Below are 20,000 nucleotides of genomic sequence, written 5' to 3'. Positions count from 1 at the left end.
ATTATTTATATATAGGTTCAAAAAATATTCATACAATGCCTAACAATTACACTTATACTTACCCATCCCTATAAGCATCAATCATAATCCCTGCTACGTGACCTGCAGTAATAGGAGCTGACCATAGCGGTGGCTCTGTATACAGATAGACATTAGTATAGAATGTCATGTTCCATACTTTGTAATCAAGAAAAGTTAAGCAAATATAGAGAAAAACTCACGTTCTATCCTCGACAAAGGCATGTCCAATGTAAAGGTAATCTCAGACATGTCTGTAAACAACAAAAATAGGTACTTTTACCATGGACAAATATGTATAAAAAAAGAAATCACAACAAAATTAATCAAATTGCAGAACTTAAATAAGAAACCTGACTTGTCACTCTGAAGTCATCAAGATCTCCTTATAAACAATATTGTTTGTTGTAGGTGTATAACTTTGAAGATCATCAAATGAACACTCCACATTAGCGTTATCCTCAAGTAACACCTTCACAGCATGAGGAGACCGTGCTCGTGACAACGCGACATACAGTTGTCCATGAGTAAACACTGGAGTCACCAAATACAACCCCAAGACATTTAGGGTTTGGCCTTGTGATTTGTTTATTGACATGCCAAATGCCAGCCGGACGGGAAACTGTCTCCTCCTCATGGTGAATGGTAGTTGGGCCTCGCTGCATATAAAGGTAATCCGTGGAAGAAATACTCTTTCACCAACTTTAGTACCAGTGATGATTTCAGTCTCCAAGACTTTAGAGTGAAAGGCCTTACATATCATCCGTGTACCATTACAGAGTCCACGTCTTGGATCCAAGTTACGAAGCAAAATAACAGGAGCTTCTAACTTTAAAACCAAGCAGTGAGGTGGATATCCGCCCCGAAGGTCGATTGTGTTCAAAAATTCTGTGGAATACAGGAATGAATTTTCATCATTTTCAAGAATTGAATCTGCACTGAAATATTGCTTAGGCTCACCAGGCATTGCATCCAAAGCTGTCTTATTCACAATATCCACTTGACTGTTTATCGGAGCAAGAATAGCACGCTCACTAAAGTATGAAGCATATGTCGTAGTGATAGCCAATTCAGAGTATACCCAATGTACCAAGTCTTTAAGACTCGATCTTTGTAAGACCATATTACTTGGTAGTGTCACCATCGTATTATCATCGCTACAATCCACTCCATTCCCAATATTCATGACCCACTGTTTAAACTCATTGCATCCATTAGTATTGCTTGATTGAATACGCATATTTCCAGCTAACTTTAGAACTTTGATAGAGTTCCATAGAAAGGAACGACACAATGCTGCATTAACAATATCCTCACGTCTTCCCTTCATAATAACAGGCAAGATTTGTCTAAAATCTCCTCCCATTAATACAACCTTTCCACCAAATGGCTTATCTGAGAATAATACATCTTGTAAGCTCCTATCCAATGCTTCAAAAGCATAACGATGAATCATTGGAGCCTCATCCCAAATAATGAGCTTACAAACTCTCAAAACCTCAGCAAGTTGTCCATGTACAGGGATTTTGCAAGTTGAAGAATTGTTTAGCTCCAGAGGTATCTTGAATCTAGAATGTGCAGTACGTCCATTCGCCAAGAGTAGAGAAGCAATACCTGACGATGCAGTGGCCAAAGCAACATACCCTTGTCCACGTACTCGCGCAAGCAAGCAATTATACAAATAGGTCTTGCCCGATCCCCCCGGACCATCCAGGAAAAAAATGTCACCTGCATCTGTCGCAATTGCATGCATTACAGCATCGAAAGCAACACGCTGGCTATCTGTTAATGTTGACTCCATAGCACTTGACAGGTTATATTGTTCCACAGTATCAAAAGATCTCTCTTCCAAAAGCAATGTATTTTCACCCAAGACTTCCAAATCAGTTCTGTTTAGTTCAGGCATTCCTTCAAAATCTGCCAATGTCCGTCTCTGAGCACGAAGAATTTCTTCCAAATGTAGTAGTGCATGAGTTTCAGCTAATTGTTCAATACCAATAAACTGACCCCTGCTTCTTGATAACTGGTATAGAAAATCTTCTATCATTTCTTCTCGAAATCTCTTCCACAATATTCCTGGACAGGAAGGCTCACAAAATAGCAATATAGTACCAAAAAGACATCTCAATTGCAAGGCATTTTGCATAGATGATGCTTCCTCCATACATGCAACCCATTCAGAATCATCTTCCAGTATCCCTCTGGCAATGCAAGCTGCCTTGAAAGAAGGATAGATGTGACCATTGAGCGAACGCAAATCTTCAAATGACTTAGATCCTTTACATATTGTAAGAAGTAGGCGAACATAGTATGCCTCACCTGCCGAAGGAGCTACAAAGTACATGCGCCCTATAGTGTTTCCAATCTTTCTTTTGGTCCATTTCTTCAACCTGGAGTTCCAAACCCATTGTTGAGGGAAATCACCATACAATGTATTGTTTGCTTCAGGATGTTGTTGATTACAGGTAAACCATTCAGTCATAGTAGTCTTGCCTACATTTTCCCTCTGAAAAACATCTGCAATATTATCATCATCTCTGAAGATAACATTATGACCCCCATCTAAGTGTACCTGCAACCGTTGCACATCAGGCTTCTCATTGTGTAAATCATACTCAAAGAGTCTCCAACATGCCTCTGATGCAGAGACGTAACGTGCATCCAAATACCTCTGAATCTCATCGACTACGCAAGCAGCATTAACATCCCCACCTTGTACAGTGCTAAATCTTATTGTTGCTCTGTCATGCCCCTTGTATATGTACTTGTAAAGATATTTCACTGCTGCTATTGTTGAGCATATTTCCACATTTACATGAGCATTATATGTGACTGAAAGATAAGGGTTATATGGCACAACCCATCTATTATCAACATTACACTTTTTCAATGCCACAGTTCTTCCATCATTTCGACGCATATACACGGGGTAACCACTCTCATCCACAGTAGTCTCTTGTGCAAAAGCTCGTGGATAGTTCCTTGTGCATTTCCCTTTATCCATACAAATTGCACTTGGATTGAATGGCCCACAGGGCCCATGGATATTGCAATGCAACACGACATCATGCAGAGCAGGAAACATTTGCTTGTCAGGCAATTCGGCACATACTAATCTATCATAGTCTTGGACAGTCTTAGGTTTATAGGCACTATCCAAGATCAATAACGTGTGTGAATGAGGCAATCCTCTTTTTTGGAACTCAATGACACTCACATATCCAATCACCTTACCAAAGAGGTCCTTCTTCACGATATTTTTCATCATATCTGAATGTTTTTGGTGAAATACTCTAGTAGTCAAATCAGGCCGGTCACATGCACTTTGCCCCGGGAGTAAAGCATCTAATACCTCTGGCCACTTTGGGTTACAGGTGAAAGTAATGAATAAATCGGGCTTGCCCTTTGAACGAACAATTGCCATGGCATCCTGATAAAGTTGATACATTTGTCGTGGCCCACCAGTAAAACTGGAAGGTAACACTATTCTACTTCCCACTGTCCTTCCTGCAATACCACTTCCACTTCCTTCCACATGAAGCATGTCTGCTAAACCACTATAAACCTCTGAACGCAAACTTTTTTGATTATGGCGTAGCCAAGATAATCGTGACTCTTCAACACTGCAATAGGCATCAACCATAAACTGTTGCAACAACCTTCCACCACGTAGCAAGCATGCATTTGTATCTGGGCGAATTTGCAATCGATAAGCATAGTATTGTCGTTGAGTCACACAATGACCATTTCTCAATGCACTCACTTGTGCATCAGCATAAGGGATTCTCAAGTGCCATCCATCCTCCCCTCTTGGAAATAACATGACGTACAAAAGAGGCATATAGCACCTATGCAAATTAGAGATGTGTTTGCATGTGCCTTCTCGAGTATGCAATAAAATATCACGACGACCAACATTATGATCATCACCTTGACCAATCATGATACCAGCAATCTCGGAAGCTGTTGGCATTGAGTACTGCCTAGATGTGGATTTCGTCTCACATATAGTCATTTTCAAATCCAAACTTGGATTGTCACTCAACATTCTTCCCACATACTTAAAAGCTTGTGCAAATGGATTAGAAGTGTGCATCATCGATTGAAGTGCTTCTAGGGTTGTGGATTCCAATCCATTCATGACACCTAGTCGATTTTGTAATTCGTGCTCAGTATCAAACACATACAACTGTGCAAACTGTGGCTTAGGATTGTACATATTATTGGGGACCAAGGACCCAATCCGATGATAAACAGTCCCATGCACCTTGAAAGTATAGACACTACTATTGTGAAAGAGAGAGTCATCTATTTGTGCACCCAATGATGAAAAAGCCAACACACTATTATAAGCCCTGATGTTTTCTCGAAATTTTTTACTTGTAGTGTCACTACCAATCAAAAGAGACCTTAATGGCTCAGGTGGTTCAGCAAGTGAAGGAACAGACACACGCCCATGTTTACAACAATATTTGCCAAGAACCTGTCCACAACTCATCTTCTTTTCACTTGCCCATAACTGTGCTCCACAAAACCGACACTCATGTGTCATCCCTCCTAATGAGTGACTTAAAGTGCACGAATATACCAAAGGCCAAGTAGCTGCATGTGTACCTTGTACGGGCGGGAGTTCATGGAGGATAGACAAAATCCCTCCCTTTCTTTTTTCAAATACATAAGAGGTAATTTCTTCGATACTCTCCCTTCTTATTGTATTAGCAAATGGTACTTCTCTCTCTTCATGGGAAAAAAAGGAAGACATTGTAATTGCATTACCCTCATTTACTCTTCTAGCTGCATTATAAGAGGTCCTATTTCTAGCGATGAAGCGACGGTACCTTCTTGTAAGTCTCAAACTTTGAACCAGTGATATCCCTGAATAAACTCCACTTGCCATTTCCCTTGTTATTTCTTTCAAAAGAGTCCTATTCCTAGCAATTTCACGGCGAACACTTCTAGCACTCTTGTTAGATATCCTTTTATCTCCACCCAAGGCAATTTGAGACCTCTTAGTGCTAGATTGAGGTAAACACATCAAAGTTTCTTTTGCTACTTGTCTTTGTGCACAAAAGGTATCGTTTTCTGCAAGAATCCTATGAGTCTCTTGCATCAATACATCACCGGTATTACAGGTAACATTATGCATCCTTGCATCACAACAATGAGGTTCACTATCCCTTGACTCCTGTGCACATTTTATTTTTTCATTTCTTCTTCTTTTCCTTGGAGCATTCAAGGAAATGGTCTGAAGAGGACACCTCAAACTACGTGTCTCTACCATTCTTGCTATAAACCTAATTCCATCATAAAATAGTAAAGTCATTTTCTTTATTATAAAATAGTAAACATTGAATAAAAATAACAATATTTTTTCTATGATATTTGTGTATACACATAATATACAAATCCCTCATGAGATTTTCTCCAATCTTCACATACATACTAAAAGATTATAAAGCTCTCTCTCTCTCTCTCTCTCTCTCTTGGGATGTATATATATATATATATATGTATATATATATATATGTATATATATATATATGTATATATATATGTATATATATATATATGTATATATATATATACATATATATATATACATGTATATATATATCTATACATATATATTTACATGTATATATACATCTATATATACATGTATATATATATATGTATATACATGAATATATACATGTATATACATGAATATATATATATATATATATATATATGTACATGTATATATATATATATACATATATATATATCTATATATATATCCATCCCTTTGACTCAAGCTAGATTGTGCTTAAATGCAGGTAAGTAAATGTCATAAACTTATTTGATCTTTGCCAAGTTTCATCTTTTCTCATGAGCATTAAAATCCTTATGCTCTTATCAAACTATATCGAACTATTCGTATTTAAAAATCATAAATTCTAAAAATAAACATACAATTAAGAAGAAAAACAAAAATAAAGCAAAGTTTTGGTAGCTTACCTCAAAAGACTAAGGAAGAACCAAACTATATGACAAATCAACAATATGGCAGCCCTATGAAAAGCTAATGTACCTACATTGATCCACAAAGTAGAATAGATGAGAGCTCTTTCCATCCCCTTAACTTCATTTCACATTTTTCCTTAAAACTTACATATATAAAAATAACAGACAAAATCTATTATCCTAAAACATTACACTAAGGAAGACCCAAACTATATGACAAATCAACAATATGGCAGCCCTATGAAAAGCTAATGTACCTACATTGATCCACAAAGTAGAATATATACATCTATATATGCATGTGTATATATATGTATATATATATATGTATATATATATATATGTATATATATATATATATATATATATATATATATATATATATATATACATGTATATATATATCTATACATATATATTTACATGTATATATATATATATACACACACACACACACACATATATATATATATATACATCTATATATTCATGTGTATATACATGTATATATACATCTATATATACATGTATATATATATATGTATATACATGAATATATACATGTATATACATGAATATATATATATATATATATATATATATATACATGTATATATATATGTACATGTGTATATATATATATACATATATATATATATCTATATATATATCCATCCCTTTGACTCAAGCTAGATTGTGCTTATATGCAGGTAAGTAAATGTCATAAACTTATTTGATCTTTGCCAAGTTTCATCTTTTCTCATGAGCATTAAAATCCTTATGCTCTTATCAAACTATATCGAACTATTCGTATTTAAAAATCATAAATTCTAAAAATAAACATACAATTAAGAAGAAAAACAAAAATAAAGTAAAGTTTTGGTAGCTTACCTCAAAAGACTAAGGAAGACCCAAACTATATGACAAATCAACAATATGGCAGCCCTATGAAAAGCTAATGTACCTACATTGATCCACAAAGTAGAATACATGAGAGCTCTTTCCATCCCCTTAACTTCATTTCACATTTTTCCTTAAAACTTACATATATAAAAATAACAGACAAAATCTATAATCCTAAAACATTACATATATACTTATAAAAAGACAATAACAATGTCACAAATATTACAAAAACATTATAAAATCAACATCCAATGTCTTCCAATGACCAAACCAAGCTTAGAAATCTCTCTCTCTCTTCCCCCCATGTACATATAAGAGACAAAAAGCCATAAAAAGAGAATTTTCTATAAAAAAACCATTAAAAGAGACATTCTCTATAATCTCCATATAAATACTAAGAGATTATATCCACATATATAAATCAATCTCTCTCTCTCTCTCTCTCTCTCTCTCTCTCTCTCTCTCTCTCACAACAATGATATCTGAGAGACAAAAAGAACCATACTTATCATTCGAGTACTTAGAGCCCAAAGTTACAAAAAGAAAATACTGTCATAAGCATTACAAAAGGATCATAACATCAACTTCCAATCGGTGAACCAAATGAATAATTACATTCCACGTGTTTGCAATCTATAACTCATTTTGGTAATCATTATCATTAGAGTACTTAGAGCCCAAACTTTCAAAAAGATAATAGTGTCATAAGCATTACAAAAGGATCATAAGATCAACTCCTAATTGGTGAACCAATTGAGTAATTACATTCCACGTGTTTGCAATCTACGACTCATTTGGGTAAGTAAAGCCCCAAACCTATTCAATGTTACTTTAAGGCTTGATACTTCCATTCCAAGCCTATCAACATGGGCACTTAACTTGTCTTGTTGCTCTTTTATAGCATCAATTGTCTTTCGACAACCAATATCACAAAGGTGTGCTCCAAAAGCACCACATGTATCCATTATGCGGAGGTAGGTAGCTTCGACAATATCCTTGATCTCGTGATTGCCACTTATAATGGCAGAAACTGATTCTCGAGTTGAACTGCTCTCCCCACTTCCATGATTTCTTATGCACTGACCAAGACCAGCAATCAAGCTCTCCACATTTAACACATGGGAGTTTGTGTCGTTGACCAAATGGAGTATATTCTCTGATGTTACATTTATTGTCTTCTTTCCATTTCGAGTCTTCTTACCATGGTTACGTCGCACCCACTTAGTAGAGGTTTTTAGTTTCCTCCGGCATTGCTTAAAAGCATGCATTATTCGTTGAGTCTTCTCATTATCTTCTCTTACCTCAGATTGTTGAGGTCTTGAATACTCTGCACAATGGCTTCTATCCTGAACGTCCATGGAACACCTCACAATTTCCCCCTCGTTATCCATACTGTACATCATTAAGAAATATATTAATGAAATATTTTTCAAATTTTTTTTAATCTAGAAGAAATTATGGATTATGAAAATAATCGAAACGGTGAATCACAAACTAAATCACACGTACGTAGAATAGATTAAGACCCAACTACGCTCAAGTGAATGAATGGTAAAAAGGTATCCACATGATGTATATGTATATGTACATGTATATGCATATGCATATACATACATATATGGTTGTATATGTATTTGTATATGTATATATATATGTATATGCATATACATACATATATATATGTATATGTATTTGTATATATATCTATATATGTCTGAAGGCGGTTCACCTAATTTTAGCTTTTGGGAAACTCATTGAAAAAGATGGCTGAGAGTGCGGGCCCAAGGTATTCACCTAGGAATATGTAAAATATCATGTGAGTTAAACAAAAGGCGCTTACAATTTCATCGACTCACATAAAGTTTTACATACATCCTCGATTTTTTAAATACAAAGAATGAAGAAAGTTCTAAGCTTAACCGTAGTTTATTACCTTGAAGTTAACAAAATGGGTATATTTAAAACATCAACCTTCAATTCCTAGTTTTAGTTTTACTGGCCCTCCTTGTCGTCTTTTTCTCTACATTATCATCGTCGCTGTCCGCAGCTCTTCTCATCGACCTCCAAGGATCAACAGATTAGGGCTTGGACAACCTAGGGTTTGAATAGGCTAGGATTTTGGTGAGATTAGGTTTTGCCTCAGCTTTAAAGAGTTTTAAACTACTCCTTTAGTGAACTCCCTTACACTTATCGTGAGAACCACTCTCTTTGTCTCAACAACATGCATGTTCCCCATGTAGAGGACACATATTGTTTGAACAACATGTATGTTCCCCATGTAGAGGAGACATACTATGTCAACTTTCATAGATAGATGACGACCCAGCGGTCAAAGGTGCCAATGTTAGGGCCTTTTTATTAACTATATAAAATAAAATAATATCTTTTCAACCGGTGTTCAACCGGTCAAAGGCGTCATGACATTTCCAATGCTATTCTATGTTTTTCTTTGGGGAACCAAAATGCCCTTCAATTCCTAGTTTTAGTTTTACTGGCCCTCCTTGTCGTCTTTTTCTCTACATTATCATCGTCGCTGTCCGCAGCTCTTCTCATCGACCTCCAAGGATCAACAGATTAGGGCTTGGACAACCTAGGGTTTGAATAGGCTAGGATTTTGGTGAGATTAGGTTTTGCCTCAGCTGCTCTCTATCGATAGCATAGGGGTTGCGCACCTCCTTTGCCCACGTGGAAAGAGGTGGGGATGTGGTTAATCTTGTATAGATTTTCATGTCCTCACCATTCCTTATCCGGCCCAAGGCCACATCAATCCGCTGTTCCTTTTTTTGGGGGGGCGGTATGAGTACGTCAAAATTTAAAATTGAGAAGAGCAATTAATTAATGCAAAGAAATACTTTTATACTTGTTTTTAGAGATATATATATTGCGGCTTATTTAATTGATACGTCTTCTAAAGAGAGCCAAAAAGGTCCAGAGGCTCTCTCAGCTGCATGGCTCTAAAGCCAGCTTTGCAATCAGCACGTGGGTGTTCCCCATGTAGAGGACACATACTGTGCCAACTTTCATAAAAAAATCTGTTCTTGAAGGCGTGCATGTCAATAATTCGAGCATAAGAGGTATGAGGGGCAATGCAATGCAGAAGGGATTTGGTCCCATGGGCTTCTCAGGTATCACAACAAAAACCAAGACAGTGATCGATCATTTCCTTCTGCCATGGCGAAGGGGCTGCCGTTGGCCACACCGTTGACATCAAGCCGTTCATGTGAATAGCCTCCTCTCCCATCCATGAATGCATCGAGTTCAAGGTATAGATAAATATATATAATACATTTTGTTTGAAATCTTTAGGTAGTCCTCTATATATATATATATTCTATATAAATAAATCTTTTATTTAAAACAAAACAATCCAAATCTTTATCAAACATTAATCAAAAGTCATCAATCTTCGACTTTTTAGGAAGGTTTTGAATTGATGTTTATATTAGGTTGAATCATTAATTATAAAACAATTCATTACAACACTCATGTATACAATTGCATCGAGTTCAAGGTAACAGCGCAGTACCAGTTCTGGTTTGCACTTGGAGGAGGCAAAGGCGGTCGAGGAGCTCGAGGAGGCGAAGGCACGACCACGTGGAGCTCAAAGCTAGCAGACTGAGGTGCCTGGCATACATAGAATAACCAAAATTTTTAAAAATTTGAAGGCTAGCCAAAATGCAACCACTTTTTCTCAATCATTTTTTAATTAAAAAACCCGAATTATTCTACACTTTCTCTCTCTCTCTCTCTCTCTCTCTCTCTCTCTCTCTCTCTCTCTCTATATATATATATATATATATATATATATATATATAACAAAACAAATCATTTTTTATCTAAAAAGTCCAAAATCATTTTACAAAATACACTTTTAGAACTCTTAGGGAATAACCAAAATTTTTAAAAATTTGAAGGCTAGCCAAAATGCAACCACTTTTTCTCAATCATTTTTTAATTAAAAAACCCGAATTATTCTACACTTTCTCTCTCTCTCTCTCTCTCTCTCTCTCTCTCTCTCTCTCTCTCTCTCTCTCTCTCTCTCTATATATATATATATATATATATATATAACAAAACAAATCATTTTTTATCTAAAAAGTCCAAAATCATTTTACAAAATACACTTTTAGAACTCTTAGGGAACTAATTTAAAAAGATGGATGAAAATAAGTCTGAGGTGGGGTTCTCCTTAATCCTGTATAGATAGATGACGACCCAGCGGTCAAAGGTGCCAATGTTAGGGCCTTTTTATTAACTATATAAAATAAAATAATATCTTTTCAACCGGTGTTCAACCGGTCACGTGGAAAGAGGTGGGGATGTGGTTAATCTTGTATAGATTTTCATGTCCTCACCATTCCTTATCCGGCCCAAGGCCACATCAATCCGCTGTTCCTTTTTTTTGGGGGGGGGGGTATGAGTACGTCAAAATTTAAAATTGAGAAGAGTAATTAATTAATGCAAAGAAATACTTTTATACTTGTTTTTAGAGATATATATATTGCAGCTTATTTAATTGATACGTCTTCTAAAGAGAGCCAAAAAGGTCCAGAGGCTCTCCCAGCTGCATGGCTCTAAAGCCAGCTTTGCAATCAGCACGTGGGTGTGGTGGGTGGGGCGCTCTCCCTTTAATTGATACGTCTTCTGAAGAGAGCCAAAAAGGTCATGCCCAGAGCTCGTGGGTGTGGTGGGTATCCATCGCGGAGGGGGGCTCTCCCCGGAGCTGCACGGCTATAGTCCTATTCGCATGGTATCCATCGCGGGGGGCTCTCCGAACAATCCAAATCTTTTTTATTTAAATCTTATACACACACACACACACACACACACACACACACATGTGTATATGAAATACTTTTATACTTGTTTTTAGAAATATATATATTGCGGCTTATTTAATTGATACGTCTTCTGAAGAGAGCCAAAAAGGTCCAGAGGCTCTCCCAGCTGCATGGCTCTAAAGCCAGCTTTGCAATCAGCACGTGGGTGTGGTGGGTGGGGCGCTCTCCATTTAATTGATACGTCTTCTGAAGAGAGCCAAGAAGGTCATGCCCAGAGCTCGTGGGTGTGGTGGGTATCCATCGCGGAGGGGGGCTCTCCCCGGAGCTGCACGGCTATAGTCCTATTCGCGTGGTATCCATCGCGGGGGGCTCTCCGAACAATCCAAATCTTATACACACACACACACACACACACACACACACACACATGTGTATATGAAATACTTTTATACTTGTTTTTAGAAATATATATATTGCGGCTTATTTAATTGATACGTCTTCTGAAGAGAGCCAAAAAGGTCCAGAGGCTCTCCCAGCTGCATGGCTCTAAAGCCAGCTTTGCAATCAGCACGTGGGTGTGGTGGGTGGGGCGCTCTCCATTTAATTGATACGTCTTCTGAAGAGAGCCAAGAAGGTCATGCCCAGAGCTCGTGGGTGTGGTGGGTATCCATCGCGGAGGGGGGCTCTCCCCGGAGCTGCACGGCTATAGTCCTATTCGCGTGGTATCCATCGCGGGGGGCTCTCCGAACAATCCAAATCTTTTTTATTTAAATCTTATACACACACACACACACACACACACACACACACATGTGTATATGAAATACTTTTATACTTGTTTTTAGAAATATATATATTGCGGCTTATTTAATTGATACGTCTTCTGAAGAGAGCCAAAAAGGTCCAGAGGCTCTCCCAGCTGCATGGCTCTAAAGCCAGCTTTGCAATCAGCACGTGGGTGTGGTGGGTGGGGCGCTCTCCATTTAATTGATACGTCTTCTGAAGAGAGCCAAGAAGGTCATGCCAAGAGCTCGTGGGTGTGGTGGGTATCCATCGCGGAGGGGGGCTCTCCCCGGAGCTGCACGGCTATAGTCCTATTCGCGTGGTATCCATCGCGGGGGGCTCTTTTTTATTTAAATCTTATACACACACACACACACATGTGTATATAATTTTAGATTTTTTAAATAAAAAATCATTTGTTTTGAAACGTGGAATGGCTTGAAACGTGGAATGGCTCGAATTCATAAAACTGTAGTTCTCTGGCTCAGCTGCAGTCGGATCTTATACACACACACACACACACACACACACACACACATGTGTATATGAAATACTTTTATACTTGTTTTTAGAAATATATATATTGCGGCTTATTTAATTGATACGTCTTCTGAAGAGAGCCAAAAAGGTCCAGAGGCTCTCCCAGCTGCATGGCTCTAAAGCCAGCTTTGCAATCAGCACGTGGGTGTGGTGGGTGGGGCGCTCTCCATTTAATTGATACGTCTTCTGAAGAGAGCCAAGAAGGTCATGCCCAGAGCTCGTGGGTGTGGTGGGTATCCATCGCGGAGGGGGGCTCTCCCCGGAGCTGCACAGCTATAGTCCTATTCGCGTGGTATCCATCGCGGGGGGCTCTTTTTTATTTAAATCTTATACACACACACACATGTGTATATAATTTTAGATTTTTTAAATAAAAAATCATTTGTTTTGAAACGTGGAATGGCTTGAAACGTGGAATGGCTCGAATTCAGAAAACTGTAGTTCTCTGGCTCAGCTGCAGTCGGATCTCCTATCCAACGGTAGCACACGGCATATCTTCATGCAGGTCCATTTGTCTAGTAGATCTCCCATGCAAACGCCAGCGACGTCCAGTCTGTTGCGCCCTCCATTTGTCTAGTAGATCTCCCATGCAAACGCCAGCGACGTCCAGTCTGTTGCGTCGTCGTCGGTCTCTGTTCCCCTATACATGCTGAGCCGGCCTATGCCTACGCTCACCTGCAGTGAAAAGCCTACACAGTCTCGAGAGCGCTCCGTCGCTTCACTGGCGTCGTCAGCACCCTCCCCGCTCAATCCGCGTCGCTCCCACTCACCCCAGAGCACGTCGTCGGTCTCTGTTCCGCTATACATGCTGAGCCGGCCTATGCCTACGCTCACCTGCAGTGAAAAGCCTACACAGTCTCGAGAGCGCTCCGTCGCTTCACTGGCGTCGTCAGCACCCTCCCCGCTCAATCCACATCGCTGGCACGTCGGTTGACTGGCGTCGTCAGCACCCTCCCCGCTCAATCCGCGTCGCTGGCACTGCGCTGAGGCGCCCCACTCACCCCAGAGCTCTGGCGTCGTCAGCACCCTCCCCGCTCAATCCACACGTCGCTTCACTGGCACTGCGCTGAGGCGCCCCACTCACCCCAGAGCTCTGGCGTCGTCAGCACCCTCCCCGCTCAATCCACACGTCGCTTCACTGGCGTCGTCAGCACCCTCCCCGCTCAATCCGCGTCGCTGGCACTGCGCTGAGGCGCCCCACTCACCCCAGAGCTCTGCGCCCCCTCTACCCCCTGGCCAGCCCCGCAGTTGCAGACTCTGACGTCGTCAGCACCCTCCCCGCTCAATCCAAACATTAGCTTTACAAACATTACAAACATTAACATTCGACGTGAGACGAAACACTGCAGACGACGTACCGTGTGGAGCTCGAGGCGGAATGGCAGACAGGCGTGGAGCAGCAACCGCGTGGAACACGTCGAACGTAGGTGACATTGACGTGGAAACGAAGCGTGGGAACTAAGCGTGAACATCACGCTTGCAGGAGGGGGGATAATTTTGAAATAGGCCCCCCTCGTTTGGCCACGTGGAGGGAGGGCCAGTCTCCCTTAATCTTGTATAGAATTTATATCCACATATATAAATCAATCTCTCTCTCTCTCTCTCTCTCTCTCTCTCTCTCTCTCTCTCTCACAACAATGATATCTGAGAGACAAAAAGAACCATACTTATCATTCGAGTACTTAGAGCCCAAAGTTACAAAAAGAAAATACTGTCATAAGCATTACAAAAGGATCATAACATCAACTTCCAATCGGTGAACCAAATGAATAATTACATTCCACGTGTTTGCAATCTATAACTCATTTTGGTAATCATTATCATTAGAGTACTTAGAGCCCAAACTTTCAAAAAGATAATAGTGTCATAAGCATTACAAAAGGATCATAAGATCAACTCCTAATTGGTGAACCAATTGAGTAATTACATTCCACGTGTTTGCAATCTACGACTCATTTGGGTAAGTAAAGCCCCAAACCTATTCAATGTTACTTTAAGGCTTGATACTTCCATTCCAAGCCTATCAACATGGGCACTTAACTTGTCTTGTTGCTCTTTTATAGCATCAATTGTCTTTCGACAACCAATATCACAAAGGTGTGCTCCAAAAGCACCACATGTATCCATTATGCGGAGGTAGGTAGCTTCGACAATATCCTTGATCTCGTGATTGCCACTTATAATGGCAGAAACTGATTCTCGAGTTGAACTGCTCTCCCCACTTCCATGATTTCTTATGCACTGACCAAGACCAGCAATCAAGCTCTCCACATTTAACACATGGGAGTTTGTGTCGTTGACCAAATGGAGTATATTCTCTGATGTTACATTTATTGTCTTCTTTCCATTTCGAGTCTTCTTACCATGGTTACGTCGCACCCACTTAGTAGAGGTTTTTAGTTTCCTCCGGCATTGCTTAAAAGCATGCATTATTCGTTGAGTCTTCTCATTATCTTCTCTTACCTCAGATTGTTGAGGTCTTGAATACTCTGCACAATGGCTTCTATCCTGAACGTCCATGGAACACCTCACAATTTCCCCCTCGTTATCCATACTGTACATCATTAAGAAATATATTAATGAAATATTTTTCAAATTTTTTTTAATCTAGAAGAAATTATGGATTATGAAAATAATCGAAACGGTGAATCACAAACTAAATCACACGTACGTAGAATAGATTAAGACCCAACTACGCTCAAGTGAATGAATGGTAAAAAGGTATCCACATGATGTATATGTATATGTACATGTATATGCATATGCATATACATACATATATGGTTGTATATGTATTTGTATATGTATATATATATGTATATGCATATACATACATATATATATGTATATGTATTTGTATATATATCTATATATGTCTGAAGGCGGTTCACCTAATTTTAGCTTTTGGGAAACTCATTGAAAAAGATGGCTGAGAGTGCGGGCCCAAGGTATTCACCTAGGAATATGTAAAATATCATGTGAGTTAAACAAAAGGCGCTTACAATTTCATCGACTCACATAAAGTTTTACATACATCCTCGATTTTTTAAATACAAAGAATGAAGAAAGTTCTAAGCTTAACCGTAGTTTATTACCTTGAAGTTAACAAAATGGGTATATTTAAAACATCAACCTTCAATTCCTAGTTTTAGTTTTACTGGCCCTCCTTGTCGTCTTTTTCTCTACATTATCATCGTCGCTGTCCGCAGCTCTTCTCATCGACCTCCAAGGATCAACAGATTAGGGCTTGGACAACCTAGGGTTTGAATAGGCTAGGATTTTGGTGAGATTAGGTTTTGCCTCAGCTTTAAAGAGTTTTAAACTACTCCTTTAGTGAACTCCCTTACACTTATCGTGAGAACCACTCTCTTTGTCTCAACAACATGCATGTTCCCCATGTAGAGGACACATATTGTTTGAACAACATGTATGTTCCCCATGTAGAGGAGACATACTATGTCAACTTTCATAGATAGATGACGACCCAGCGGTCAAAGGTGCCAATGTTAGGGCCTTTTTATTAACTATATAAAATAAAATAATATCTTTTCAACCGGTGTTCAACCGGTCAAAGGCGTCATGACATTTCCAATGCTATTCTATGTTTTTCTTTGGGGAACCAAAATGCCCTTCAATTCCTAGTTTTAGTTTTACTGGCCCTCCTTGTCGTCTTTTTCTCTACATTATCATCGTCGCTGTCCGCAGCTCTTCTCATCGACCTCCAAGGATCAACAGATTAGGGCTTGGACAACCTAGGGTTTGAATAGGCTAGGATTTTGGTGAGATTAGGTTTTGCCTCAGCTGCTCTCTATCGATAGCATAGGGGTTGCGCACCTCCTTTGCCCACGTGGAAAGAGGTGGGGATGTGGTTAATCTTGTATAGATTTTCATGTCCTCACCATTCCTTATCCGGCCCAAGGCCACATCAATCCGCTGTTCCTTTTTTTGGGGGGGCGGTATGAGTACGTCAAAATTTAAAATTGAGAAGAGCAATTAATTAATGCAAAGAAATACTTTTATACTTGTTTTTAGAGATATATATATTGCGGCTTATTTAATTGATACGTCTTCTAAAGAGAGCCAAAAAGGTCCAGAGGCTCTCTCAGCTGCATGGCTCTAAAGCCAGCTTTGCAATCAGCACGTGGGTGTTCCCCATGTAGAGGACACATACTGTGCCAACTTTCATAAAAAAATCTGTTCTTGAAGGCGTGCATGTCAATAATTCGAGCATAAGAGGTATGAGGGGCAATGCAATGCAGAAGGGATTTGGTCCCATGGGCTTCTCAGGTATCACAACAAAAACCAAGACAGTGATCGATCATTTCCTTCTGCCATGGCGAAGGGGCTGCCGTTGGCCACACCGTTGACATCAAGCCGTTCATGTGAATAGCCTCCTCTCCCATCCATGAATGCATCGAGTTCAAGGTATAGATAAATATATATAATACATTTTGTTTGAAATCTTTAGGTAGTCCTCTATATATATATATATTCTATATAAATAAATCTTTTATTTAAAACAAAACAATCCAAATCTTTATCAAACATTAATCAAAAGTCATCAATCTTCGACTTTTTAGGAAGGTTTTGAATTGATGTTTATATTAGGTTGAATCATTAATTATAAAACAATTCATTACAACACTCATGTATACAATTGCATCGAGTTCAAGGTAACAGCGCAGTACCAGTTCTGGTTTGCACTTGGAGGAGGCAAAGGCGGTCGAGGAGCTCGAGGAGGCGAAGGCACGACCACGTGGAGCTCAAAGCTAGCAGACTGAGGTGCCTGGCATACATAGAATAACCAAAATTTTTAAAAATTTGAAGGCTAGCCAAAATGCAACCACTTTTTCTCAATCATTTTTTAATTAAAAAACCCGAATTATTCTACACTTTCTCTCTCTCTCTCTCTCTCTCTCTCTCTCTCTCTCTCTCTCTCTCTCTCTCTATATATATATATATATATATATATATATAACAAAACAAATCATTTTTTATCTAAAAAGTCCAAAATCATTTTACAAAATACACTTTTAGAACTCTTAGGGAATAACCAAAATTTTTAAAAATTTGAAGGCTAGCCAAAATGCAACCACTTTTTCTCAATCATTTTTTAATTAAAAAACCCGAATTATTCTACACTTTCTCTCTCTCTCTCTCTCTCTCTCTCTCTCTCTCTCTCTCTCTCTCTCTCTCTCTCTCTATATATATATATATATATATATAACAAAACAAATCATTTTTTATCTAAAAAGTCCAAAATCATTTTACAAAATACACTTTTAGAACTCTTAGGGAACTAATTTAAAAAGATGGATGAAAATAAGTCTGAGGTGGGGTTCTCCTTAATCCTGTATAGATAGATGACGACCCAGCGGTCAAAGGTGCCAATGTTAGGGCCTTTTTATTAACTATATAAAATAAAATAATATCTTTTCAACCGGTGTTCAACCGGTCACGTGGAAAGAGGTGGGGATGTGGTTAATCTTGTATAGATTTTCATGTCCTCACCATTCCTTATCCGGCCCAAGGCCACATCAATCCGCTGTTCCTTTTTTTTGGGGGGGGGGGGTATGAGTACGTCAAAATTTAAAATTGAGAAGAGTAATTAATTAATGCAAAGAAATACTTTTATACTTGTTTTTAGAGATATATATATTGCAGCTTATTTAATTGATACGTCTTCTAAAGAGAGCCAAAAAGGTCCAGAGGCTCTCCCAGCTGCATGGCTCTAAAGCCAGCTTTGCAATCAGCACGTGGGTGTGGTGGGTGGGGCGCTCTCCCTTTAATTGATACGTCTTCTGAAGAGAGCCAAAAAGGTCATGCCCAGAGCTCGTGGGTGTGGTGGGTATCCATCGCGGAGGGGGGCTCTCCCCGGAGCTGCACGGCTATAGTCCTATTCGCATGGTATCCATCGCGGGGGGCTCTCCGAACAATCCAAATCTTTTTTATTTAAATCTTATACACACACACACACACACACACACACACACACATGTGTATATGAAATACTTTTATACTTGTTTTTAGAAATATATATATTGCGGCTTATTTAATTGATACGTCTTCTGAAGAGAGCCAAAAAGGTCCAGAGGCTCTCCCAGCTGCATGGCTCTAAAGCCAGCTTTGCAATCAGCACGTGGGTGTGGTGGGTGGGGCGCTCTCCATTTAATTGATACGTCTTCTGAAGAGAGCCAAGAAGGTCATGCCCAGAGCTCGTGGGTGTGGTGGGTATCCATCGCGGAGGGGGGCTCTCCCCGGAGCTGCACGGCTATAGTCCTATTCGCGTGGTATCCATCGCGGGGGGCTCTCCGAACAATCCAAATCTTATACACACACACACACACACACACACACACACACACATGTGTATATGAAATACTTTTATACTTGTTTTTAGAAATATATATATTGCGGCTTATTTAATTGATACGTCTTCTGAAGAGAGCCAAAAAGGTCCAGAGGCTCTCCCAGCTGCATGGCTCTAAAGCCAGCTTTGCAATCAGCACGTGGGTGTGGTGGGTGGGGCGCTCTCCATTTAATTGATACGTCTTCTGAAGAGAGCCAAGAAGGTCATGCCCAGAGCTCGTGGGTGTGGTGGGTATCCATCGCGGAGGGGGGCTCTCCCCGGAGCTGCACGGCTATAGTCCTATTCGCGTGGTATCCATCGCGGGGGGCTCTCCGAACAATCCAAATCTTTTTTATTTAAATCTTATACACACACACACACACACACACACACACACACATGTGTATATGAAATACTTTTATACTTGTTTTTAGAAATATATATATTGCGGCTTATTTAATTGATACGTCTTCTGAAGAGAGCCAAAAAGGTCCAGAGGCTCTCCCAGCTGCATGGCTCTAAAGCCAGCTTTGCAATCAGCACGTGGGTGTGGTGGGTGGGGCGCTCTCCATTTAATTGATACGTCTTCTGAAGAGAGCCAAGAAGGTCATGCCAAG

General features: G+C 39.3%; 3 protein-coding genes across 4 annotated transcripts in view; all 3 read right to left on the bottom strand.

Moving 5' to 3' along the window:
• LOC147613466 (uncharacterized) overlaps nt 1-6,990 on the bottom strand; it is a 7,606-nt gene extending 616 nt beyond the window's left edge. The window contains exons 1-4 of one of the 2 annotated variants that reach the window (XM_086781169.1): nt 6,916-6,980; nt 6,019-6,091; nt 222-272; nt 63-135 (exon numbers count right to left, since the gene is read on the bottom strand). In XM_086781169.1, coding sequence (XP_086637295.1) covers nt 63-135; nt 222-270 — 122 coding nt within the window. In that variant the 5' untranslated portion in view covers nt 271-272; nt 6,019-6,091; nt 6,916-6,980. Of the gene's footprint in view, nt 1-62; nt 136-221; nt 273-6,018; nt 6,092-6,915 lie in introns of both variants that reach the window. The other variant, XM_086781170.1, reaches the window with a different exon arrangement.
• A 611-nt stretch (nt 6,991-7,601) lies between these two features.
• LOC147613465 (uncharacterized) lies at nt 7,602-10,557 on the bottom strand. Its single transcript, XM_086781168.1, has 2 exons — nt 10,457-10,557; nt 7,602-8,322 (listed from the first exon to the last, which is right to left on the bottom strand). The coding sequence occupies exon 2, from the start codon at nt 8,319-8,321 to the stop codon at nt 7,692-7,694; it is 630 nt and encodes a 209-aa protein (XP_086637294.1). The 5' UTR covers nt 8,322; nt 10,457-10,557; the 3' UTR covers nt 7,602-7,691.
• A 4,310-nt stretch (nt 10,558-14,867) lies between these two features.
• On the bottom strand, nt 14,868-17,823 carry LOC147613464 (uncharacterized). Its single transcript, XM_086781167.1, has 2 exons — nt 17,723-17,823; nt 14,868-15,588 (listed from the first exon to the last, which is right to left on the bottom strand). The coding sequence occupies exon 2, from the start codon at nt 15,585-15,587 to the stop codon at nt 14,958-14,960; it is 630 nt and encodes a 209-aa protein (XP_086637293.1). The 5' UTR covers nt 15,588; nt 17,723-17,823; the 3' UTR covers nt 14,868-14,957.
• Nucleotides 17,824-20,000: the final 2,177 nt, after the last annotated feature.

Source organism: Cibotium barometz, chromosome 43 (assembly GCF_041138505.1).
Source record: "Cibotium barometz isolate CiBa-2024 chromosome 43, ASM4113850v1, whole genome shotgun sequence".
NCBI lineage: Eukaryota > Viridiplantae > Streptophyta > Polypodiopsida > Cyatheales > Cibotiaceae > Cibotium > Cibotium barometz.
The sequence above is the reverse complement of the archived record's forward strand: the minus strand, read 5'-3'. Positions and strand labels throughout refer to the sequence as shown.